At 51.2% G+C, this 9,987-nt stretch overlaps 6 protein-coding genes across 6 annotated transcripts; 4 read left to right on the forward strand and 2 right to left on the reverse strand.

Moving 5' to 3' along the window:
• Window positions 1–135: 135 nt before the first annotated feature.
• M436DRAFT_50815 (uncharacterized protein) lies at window positions 136–669 on the forward strand (the record flags this gene model as incomplete). The annotated part of the gene is made up of 2 exons (XM_013570457.1): window positions 136–216; window positions 592–669. Coding segments are annotated over 2 exons (159 nt in total), but the record flags the coding sequence as incomplete, so codon positions are not given.
• A 34-nt stretch (window positions 670–703) lies between these two features.
• M436DRAFT_65146 (uncharacterized protein) lies at window positions 704–1,810 on the reverse strand (the record flags this gene model as incomplete). Its single annotated transcript, XM_013570473.1, has 2 exons — window positions 704–1,540; window positions 1,595–1,810. The coding sequence occupies 2 exons, from the start codon at window positions 1,808–1,810 to the stop codon at window positions 704–706; spliced, it is 1,053 nt and encodes a 350-aa protein (XP_013425927.1).
• Window positions 1,811–2,683: 873 nt separating this feature from the next.
• M436DRAFT_83266 (Alpha,alpha-trehalose-phosphate synthase) lies at window positions 2,684–4,461 on the forward strand (the record flags this gene model as incomplete). Its single annotated transcript, XM_013570549.1, has 4 exons — window positions 2,684–2,990; window positions 3,043–3,415; window positions 3,467–3,837; window positions 3,887–4,461. The coding sequence occupies 4 exons, from the start codon at window positions 2,684–2,686 to the stop codon at window positions 4,459–4,461; spliced, it is 1,626 nt and encodes a 541-aa protein (XP_013426003.1).
• A 646-nt stretch (window positions 4,462–5,107) lies between these two features.
• On the reverse strand, window positions 5,108–6,458 carry M436DRAFT_65148 (uncharacterized protein; the record flags this gene model as incomplete). Its single annotated transcript, XM_013570474.1, has 2 exons — window positions 5,108–6,089; window positions 6,166–6,458. The coding sequence occupies 2 exons, from the start codon at window positions 6,456–6,458 to the stop codon at window positions 5,108–5,110; spliced, it is 1,275 nt and encodes a 424-aa protein (XP_013425928.1).
• An 831-nt stretch (window positions 6,459–7,289) lies between these two features.
• On the forward strand, window positions 7,290–7,972 carry M436DRAFT_13258 (nucleic acid-binding protein; the record flags this gene model as incomplete). Its single annotated transcript, XM_013570296.1, has 2 exons — window positions 7,290–7,376; window positions 7,469–7,972. Coding segments are annotated over 2 exons (591 nt in total), but the record flags the coding sequence as incomplete, so codon positions are not given.
• Window positions 7,973–8,744: 772 nt separating this feature from the next.
• Window positions 8,745–9,408, forward strand: M436DRAFT_9165 (uncharacterized protein; the record flags this gene model as incomplete). The annotated part of the gene is made up of 2 exons (XM_013570284.1): window positions 8,745–8,796; window positions 8,849–9,408. Coding segments are annotated over 2 exons (612 nt in total), but the record flags the coding sequence as incomplete, so codon positions are not given.
• Window positions 9,409–9,987: the final 579 nt, after the last annotated feature.

The raw sequence follows: 9,987 nt of genomic DNA on the forward strand, positions 1-9,987 counted from the left end.
CATGCATAAGCATCGTCCTCAAGAACCTCGACGTGTTGCTCATGCCCTTCTTACCATCCCAAGCACAAGTCCAATAAGAATTATGGTACTTTGCTGCTTTCAATCTTTTCTCGCACACGTGCTGATCTTGAGTAGCCGTCCAATCTGCCCAACCTTCGTCGCCTCTTTGTCGAAGCTCGTACCGAAGCAGAGGAGAGCGCATATTCAAGAAATGCCGTAAGTTACCACACATATCTACTATCTTCTTGTCATCTCTCAAGGTATCTTCCATCACCGCTGTGGGCGAATAGGTTTCGGAGGAGATGTTTCACTTGTCGAGGCCTCGCACGGTATCTCGTGTGCTCACTGTCGCGTTATACGGCTGTAGAAATGCACAATGTTTCCCGAAAGGAAGTGGGAATTCAGAGAGACAGTATAAAGATTGCCTCTACGGACGCACTTCTGATTTGGAAATAATCATGTATCGACGGCTACACTGTGTCATTCCTGAGAGGGAGCATTAAATGGCTCTTGAAAGTTGATGCGCCACATATCCAGCATCTGTGTTACAGAACACCTCGTATGAATACATGCTTACAGCAATGCTTCTAGTTCTACAACTTGGTCTTGTTCATCTCGTCGGTCGCTGCTTTCAGCATAGTCGCTCAACGATCGACCGCGCAACGATGAAGCCCTTTTGGATACCTTTCATCCTCGTTAATCATTACTCGTCATCATCATCGTCGTCTTCGCCAAAGTCTACGAAGCGGTTTGCAGCTGCTCTGCGTTGAGATCTAGGGGCAGCCTCAGCCTCGTCCGATCCGCCATCCTCACCGCTCTCGTTACCCCATTTCATTGCTCCTTCCTGCACAGCTTCCAGATCGGCCTCCAGTTCCCTTCGCTCTTTGATGGCCTTGGCCTTTGGCTCAGAGTAACGTCCGTCCATGCCAGCATCTTTGAGCATCTCTTTGAGGTGCTTGATCTTGGCTTTTGGTGCGTCATAAGGAGCCAGCTCGCGATGCCAGAGCTTTCGGATTCCGCACTTCACGAGCCAGCCCTGGAGACGCTTAATCTCAGCTTCGTCGGGTGTCTCTTCTTTCGCAGGTTTAGCAGAAGCCTTGATCGTCTTTGCTTTGGGCGCTGCCTTGGCCTTGGTACCGGCACTTGCACTCTTCTTGCGTTGTTTCTTTGGTAGTGCTTCGTCTAGGACTACCGACATTTCGCTCTCCGAATCTTCTGCAGCCTTCGCTTCGTCATCCTTATCTTCTGTTACTGACAGGTCACCGTCCGGGTCAACTATGTTGTCACCGACTTCCTCCTCGTTAGAGTCGACAGTTTCTTTGCTCACACGCTTCCTGGTGGTTGTGGATTTCTTTGAAGCTGGCTTGGGCGTTTCCTCCTCGGACTCGAACTCGGAATGTTCTGATTCTGAGCCGGAACGCTTCTGACGCTTAGGAGCTGGTTTTGGTTTAGTCGTTGAAGATCTCTTTGTGGATTTTGGCTTGGGGGCTTTCTTTGGTGGGGTGGGTTCGGGCGAGGGAGATTTTTGGGAGGATTCATTCTTAGATCGTTAGTTTATACGATGGCAGGATGCAATGGATGTGTTTTGGCGTACGAATGCAGCTTCAATGATTTCCTTGCTCTTTTCGTTCCATCCGTCATGATCCTTGAAGAAGCCAGTGTCTAGTCCGAGACGTTCCTCGGCGGCGGTGCGCACTCTCTTAACGGTTATAGGATCGACTTCAGCCTTGCGCACAATGTCGCGAAGTGTCTTTTCTAGAACGGCATCGGAAGGATGTGCTGCATCAGACAGCTCAGACTCGGAGGACATGTTTGCGAAACGTGAATGTTGTGGTATAGAGTATAGACTAGTAACTTTGGTGGAAGACGCGTCGCAGAGTCACTTCACGCGCAGCTGCCCCACGTTTGACGTTTCGGAGTGCCTTCCTCGTACGGCGAGCTGCATCGCCTTTTGCGTGAAACACCACGACTGCCGGAAGAGCAGGTCTACTATCAACTTGACTGCTAGTCTACTCCGTACCTACTCTACCATTGTCTCGTTTACGGGTCGAACTGCTGTCTGTATATGAACCCCGTCACAATCTCGGGTCCACAGACGCTTTTCAAGCTGTTTTTCCTTATACGTCACTTTTCGTAACTTCCTCGCACGGGTCTTTCCTGGAACCTTCGATGTTCGCAGAGTTGGCAAAGGCGTATCCTCAACATTTCCAAGAATTTCTATTCCAGCTGTAAACAGGGCCTGAAGCCTGCTACAAGATCGATATATAACTTCCCTGTGACTACCCCTAAATTATCTCTGATTGCCTAAGCACCCAGTACTCTGTACAGCACCACAGCAAGCTCCATTGAGTTTGGACAGGGCATTTTCAGCCGCATCTCCAGTGCTCCACCCCAGCCCCAAGCGTCCAAAGCAAGCTTGTAGTCGAATCCCGGCTCTTTACTCACAAATACATCACATCTTTCCTTGTTCTGTGCCCAACAATAAAAGGTCTTGCTACCTTCTGTTTGCCGATCCTGATTCTTCCGAACTTCACCAAAGTAAGTACCAATCGACATGTGACAGCCTATCGTGGCTGGTCACTTGCTGCCGCTCCCTTTGCTTTCGCGCAGCTACAACTTCCCCAAGCATACTAACACTCTGCGACAGAGAGACTCTCCCTCTAAACAGGACACATAAACGACCATGTCGAATCCTTCAGAGCCCGCCAGCGATGGCAAGGGTCGTCTTCTGCTCGTTTCCAACCGTCTACCCATCACCATCAAGCGCTCCGATGACGCTACCTACGACTTCTCCATGTCCTCCGGTGGTCTAGTCAGTGGTCTCTCCGGACTCGCAAAGACGACAAAGTTCCAGTGGTATGGCTGGCCCGGTATTCAGGTTCCTCAGAACGAGATCGGTCTCGTCAAGGACAGACTATGGAAAGAGTATGGCGCAGTCCCCATCTTCATGGACGATGAACTGGCCGACAGACATTACAATGGCTTCTCTAGTATGTCACTCTGCTCCAGTCTTCAGGCTTCCCCGTACTGACTGTGCGATAGACTCAATCCTCTGGCCCCTCTTCCACTACCACCCCGGTGAGATCACCTTCGACGAGTCCGCCTGGAATGCATACAAGGAAGCCAACCGTCTGTTCGCAAAGGAGATCGCAAAGGACGTACAAGATAATGATCTGATCTGGGTTCACGACTACCATCTCATGCTTCTGCCCGCTATGCTCCGCGAAGAGATTGGCGACTCGAAGCGCAACGTCAAGTTCGGCTTCTTCCTCCACACTCCCTTCCCCAGTAGCGAGATCTACAGAATCTTGCCTGTCCGTAACGAGATTCTCAACGGTGTACTGCACTGCGACTTGATCGGATTCCACACCTATGATTATGCTAGACACTTCCTCAGCAGTTGTTCCAGAATCCTGTAGGTTTGAACTTCTGCTTGAGTTGCAACACGATTACTGACATCTTCTAGTGGACTGCCAACAACGCCCAACACGGTCGAGTTCCAGGGCAAGGTCGTCACCGTCGGTGCATTCCCCATCGGTATTGATCCCGAGAAGTTCGAAGAAGGCCTCAAGAAGCCTAAGGTTGCCGAGCGTATCCAGACACTCGAGAAGAAGTTCCAAGGCGTCAAGCTGATTGTCGGTGTTGATCGTCTCGATTACATCAAGGGTGTTCCTCAGAAGCTCCACGCTCTCGAGGTTTTCCTGACAGAACACCCCGAATGGATCGGCAAGGTTGTGCTGGTTCAGGTTGCCGTCCCTTCGAGACAGGACGTTGAGGAGTATCAGAACCTCCGTGCTGTTGTCAACGAACTTGTCGGCAGAATCAACGGCAAATTCGGTATGCACATTGAATACATAAGCATTGATAGTCGACTAACAAGTGCTAGGAACCATCGAATTCATGCCCATCCACTTCATGCACAAGTCAGTCTCTTTCGACGAGCTGATCGCACTTTACGCTGTCAGTGATGTCTGTCTCGTTTCTTCGACCAGAGACGGCATGAACCTCGTCTCGTACGAATACATTGCAACTCAGCAGAAGCGCCACGGTTCCATGATCTTGTCCGAATTCACCGGTGCAGCTCAGAGTCTCAACGGCAGCATCATCGTCAACCCCTGGAACACGGAAGAACTGGCCGATGCCATCCACGACGCTGTCACCATGGGAGACGAGCAGAGAAGCATCAATTACCACAAGCTCGCCAAATACGTCAACAAATACACCAGTGCTTGGTGGGGCGAGTCTTTCGTCAATGAACTCACCAGAATCTCTGAGCAGGCCGAGAAGAAGATCAAGGTCAAGCAGTCTGCGCTTGATGGAAAGCTGCACGAAGAGACTACTCAAAAGAGCACTGCCAACCAGGACAACGAAGGCACTGGCTCTGGTTTGAACTCTGGCACAAACTCTGGTACCTCGACCCCCAGGAGACCTGACGCAAAGAGAGCCCAGACCGCTCTCTAAGAGGTTGGTTAGAGTCAAACGCGACTTTGGAGGCACGATGGCATGGACTGGCGTTTATGGCGTAAGGAGAGATAGCGATGGCCTCATGGGTCAACACGGGATGGTGGAATCATGTTAGTTTTATCAGTCATGACACTATAGACACTTGAAGAGTGCATGTTGCTCTTCTTCCACATCCAGCTTGAAGCCTGTGACGAGTCACATGTACAGTCTAGACGAACGTCTGTGGTAATTCACAATCAAGTGCAATTTGAACATGCGTAATGCTAACTCCACGAGAACAAGAAATTGGAACTCTTGAAGTAGACCTTCTTGGAACATTTTGCATTTCTGGAGTACGTCTTCTTCATTGTGCTGAATGCTTTCGCTCCCCACACCGCTCTCACAAGGAAACAGAGGCAGAGCTGGACCTATCAGAGTGCACAGTCCTTTCAAAGACGATAGCGAGATCCAAAGAGAGCACGACTTTCCTGTGGGGGACTCCATACCTGCTCAAAGGGCTGTGCGTTTTCTATAGCTATTCGCGCGACGATCTTTACACGCAGGGAGAGTATGACACTCCTTCTTGACAGCTTCCAAATTCGACATGTGGGAATCGCTTCGAGTTTGAGTCCCGCACGGTATCTATTACGCCGGGCTGTTCAACTCAATCTGACTCATTAGACGAGGTCTCAGAATGCGAATAACTTGGATCTACTCGTCGACCCTCCGCACTTGAGCCAGAGCTTGAGCTTGAAGGGATCTTGTCTGGGCTCGAGCTAGGATCGAAGATCTTGCCTGCTTTCTTGGGTGGGGGGGTTTCGGCATCTGAGTCCCACATTGTCGTCGTCACCGGAGAGTTGGGGTCGTTCGCAAGTGCCATGGCGATCCGGTGGAGATCCTGGAAATTGACATGACACACGGGCTCAGGTGTGTCAAGTGGTAGGCGCATACCATCCCGAAACCTGTCCCAAGGGCCTCTGTTGACATCAGACCACGTGATGTCAAATGTTTTCTCTGGGACTGGACCGGGAAAGATTTGCAATCTATCCACCACGTATTCGCCCGTGATAGCGTCGGGTTCCTCAATAGACTTACACACAGCCACGTGCACAGTATCAGTCTCTGCGGACAGACTGACAGACGTAGTAGATTGACCCTTTGGAGTTGGCCTTTTGTTGACGATAACAATAACCACGATCTTGATTTTCCGATTGGTTTCCAGGACGTAACGTTGAGCCTTTCGTCGAGCTTTCTTCTCTTTCTGCGAATGAGCAACCTCAAGCACGAGGAATGTTCTGTCAGGCTTGTAAAATGATAACCCTCCATCAGGTTCCATGTCGTCATTCGAGTCTGTTTTGACCTCGGTATTGCGTGTCTGCCAGATGACCTTGCGCTTTACTTGTGGCACAAAGCTAGCTCGCATCTGATTCTCTATGTCCTCCATGACATCGATGAACCTTTCATGCGAATGAGAAGGCATTGTGATGGTCAAACGGCCTTTCCGTGAACTGGTACGTTGGAAGTCAATTTTCCACCTGGCAGTGGTAGAATTCAATGCAAGTAGAGGTCGGAGGTCTTCGAGGACGTAGGCTGGGACCGAGGGGATGTTGACCGTATTGCCCACTACCGAAGCCGAAGAATGAAAGCTGAACAATGGTCAGGACAAGGCCGAGATATGGATGGACAGGAGCCATCTCTCATGTGTCTGGATAGCGGACTTACGCCGATGCTTCCAGGAAAGGAGCCTTCAGTACTCGTGAGATGATGGATTGAAGGTCCTTCTTCGTCCATTGTCTGCCTTTTGATGAGGATTTGGCGGTCTTTTCCATTTCGATTATGTGCGTGATGCGTTGGCGGCACATTCGTTTTGCTTGCCGCTCGCCGAGATCACGACTGTCATCCGATTGTCCCGCGCGCTTATTTCGACACCTGCGCGGCTCATCTGTATTTTGGCGGTATTGCTGGAGTTCATTGGTCGTTGAGGCTGACTCTGTGCCTGGCTCCAGAGCCGACATGGTCTGCGCGCCGTGAGTCCTGCAGGGGATCAATAGGCATGAGAAAGTTGTCGATAGTCTTGTTGGTAAATGACAGGCTCAGAGTGCTGCAATGAAGCGTGGTTCTTGTCGAATCATTTTGATGGTCAAACAATCTCTGTGTGAAGTGGTGCGTTAAAAGTCGACATTCCACTTGGCCAACGTAGAATTCAATGGAAGTGAGTAGGAATCAAAGGGTTTCAAGGATGTCGGCTGGAAAGGAATGGGTTGCGGTGGGAAAGCTGGAAAGAAGGAAGCAGGGGGGCAAGGTCAAAAGCCGTCGTGTGCTAAATTTGGTCGCTACCACTCGCTCTCACGTTGACAATCAGAAGCCATCATAATGCACAGTCCCTTCTAGACGGTAGCAGCGGCCATGGAGAGCCGATCAAAACCAACACGTGCGATGAGTGCCTCTTGGTCAATAAAGGAACTGTGCATTTCCATAGCTGTCTTCGTGTCATAATTGTGCATATGGGGAGGAGATGATGCGGGAAGTCGATGTGGTCTGTGCACCGAGACCGACAAGTTGGAAATCTACTTTCGCGAATTGACAAAGGCGGACAAGCACATCACACAACCATGGCCAGCAGGACACTCAGCCTCCCATTGAGGGCCTTCGCAGGCACGCGCCCATCTATTCAAGCCTGGCGCTCTACACGATCCTTCGCCACTGAAGTCGCACCCGCTTCAACAACACTCCCCGTTCCTTCAGACCTCACAGCGCCCATCACTCCACCAGTAGTCCAGGATGCACAGTCCAAGATCGCAAGCTCAAAAGAGACGGAAGGAAGCACATCTGGAAAGTCGCGACCCGTCGGTGTCGTAGTCAGCGCTGGAAAGATGCAAAACACAGTCAAAGTCAGGCTACCCAGTCAGAAATGGAACAACTACTTGAGAAAGGTAATCATCACCCTTCAATCCTCTCCACAGTCCAATGCTACATATGCGCTTGAGAACATCTCGCTGACATATCACTTCCTTCCGCGTCGTAGCACTTCAAGGACCACTCAGACCACCTAGTTCACGACCCCAAGTCCTCCCTCAACATCGGCGACGTCGTAGCTCTCAGACCCTTCCGCGCCGCAAAACACGTCCACCACGTCGTCTCGGAAATTCTGGTGCCCTTCGGCACACCAATCACCCAACGGCCGCCCATCCCCAGCGCAGGCGAGTCCGAAGCCGCATACAACGCCAAACGCCACTCGAAGAAGGAACGTCGCAGTCTTCGCCGTGCAGCTGCCCAAGGCTCCGAGTCTGCGATCGCAAAGTTGGACGCTATGGAGGTGGAAGCTGGGCAGGGTGTTAAGGCTGGAAAGGGGGAGAAGGGCGCAAAGAATGCTGGACTTCTGGGCAACAAGGGACAGAAGCTGCCAAAGGGAGTTTTGCCGGGTGGTAAACACGCAGTTGGAAAGATTGATGAGAGGGCGAAGCACAATAAGGAGCAGGCTATCAAGAGGAATGAGAAGGCTGAGAAGAACTTGCTAGAGGCTAAGCAGGCTGCTTAGAGGTCTAGCAGGCGAGGAAGCCTGGGAGACGCTGGAAGTCAGGCCTAGAAACAGTCAAGTTTGAACTGCTAGGATGCTTTGATGCTGTCTATTGTACAAACAATTCTTCGGGAAATGTACTTTTATGTTCGACATTATATTGCGGACGCTGAGAAGTACACATCATCACGCACAGCCTTGCAAAGAACTTCTAAGACTCCTGCAGTTTTGGACCTGGTCAGTCTAGTATCTCGGAAAGAACACGATGTTGAACTGGTATGGGCTCCATACGGCTAGTATACAGGGTCGACCCTCGAACAACCAATTTCGACATTAAATTGCAAATATCAACAGCACACAACTGCACACATTCGCAGATAATCGCTTAAGGACATGTGTGCAAGACCATTTTGGGTGTTAGATCTTCATGTCTCCTGGATGTCTATTGACTGGATGAGGCTATAAATCGCGAAATCAGCATATATCAATCTGAGCCCATAGAGATACTACACAGTTTGTGCCATGAATACACGCACCAATACCTTCTCTAGATTGTCGTTCGAAAGCGATCGCGGGAGCACTCCAGCGATCTTGACAAGGTGTATCTCTTGTTTTCCAACAGTGATGATGATTGTCAAGAGTATTTGACATTCACATGGTTGGAAGCCAAGGCTTTGGATGGCGGGCGGGAGTGAGAGCGAGCTTGTCGCGAGCCGTCCTGCGCTTCGAGCTGCGTCTCGGCAATAATACGAACATACATTCATTCAACACATATTCATCCACCATGGCGCCCGAAAAGAATGGAAGAGTCGTCTTCATCGGCAACATCCCTTACGGTATACGCGTGCCCTCGTACCTGACACGCGACAAAGACTGACCAAGATACAGGTGTTAGCGAGGAACAGATCATCGACACGTTTGGAAGAGTCGGCTCGGTGAACAACTTTAGACTGGTACACGACAAGGAGACTGGCAGACCAAAGGGCTTTGGTTTCCTCGAGTTTGCAGACCCAGATGCCGCTGCCTCTGCTGTGCGCAACCTCAATGACCACGAGATCATGGGCCGCAAGCTGCGCGTCGACTGGTCCAACGATAACAGTGGAGGCGGTGGGAACAATGACAACTCGAACAACAGTACCATACAACAGTCAAATCCCGGCGATAGCTCAAACCAGCAGCCCCCGATGCTCCCTCCGCTTCCACCCGGCACCGACCTGCCCGCAGGCTTGACATGCCCCGATGCCATCTCCAAGACACTCAGCGCGATCCCAGCTCCTCAATTGCTTGATATCATCTCGCAGATGAAGGGTCTCGTAATGTCAGATCCCAACCAGGCCACCGAGCTTTTGCGCCAAGCTCCTCAACTCGCCTACGCCATCTTCCAAGCACTTCTCCTCCTAGGCCTCGTCGACACGAGCATGCTGAGCAGTATCGTCCAGGCCTCTGCTCCTCAGAACGCCCAGATGCCTGTTCCTCCACCACCCATGCCCCAGCCTCCCCAGGCCGCCTATGCCCCTACTCCTCAGCCTGGCTTCCCTGGATACCCTCCACAACAATATCACCAACCCACACCGCCTGTCCAACAGCCCGCTTTCGCACCACCGCCACCTCCTCAACAGGCAGCAGCGGCTAGCCAGCAGGACCTCATCGCTCAGGTCTTGTCCATGACCATCGACCAAATCAATCAACTCGATCCCGTGTCTCGCCAGCAGATCATTGCTCTACGTGCTCAGCTTGGTGCGCCAGTTGCCTGAAGATCGTGACTTCTTACAACTAAGTCACGTTCGCTCAAAAAGCATTCGCCTACCACAAGTACTGGATGGCATTATAAGGTACCCAAGTCACAGCGTCACCCAATAGCGTTTGGCTCAACCACAAAGGCGTCCCTTGAATCGCTAGATGAAAGCAGGATGAGCTTGCAGCGATTCTGTTCCTACAAAAACTTCGCCAGCGACATAAGCGACGCACGTCTGGCCATGATATCACAGAGCCACATCATAGCGGGCCACAGCAAATGATGGCATTTC

This window comes from Aureobasidium namibiae (assembly GCF_000721765.1).
Source record: "Aureobasidium namibiae CBS 147.97 unplaced genomic scaffold scaffold_12, whole genome shotgun sequence".
NCBI classification, from domain to species: Eukaryota; Fungi; Ascomycota; class Dothideomycetes; order Dothideales; family Saccotheciaceae; genus Aureobasidium; species Aureobasidium namibiae.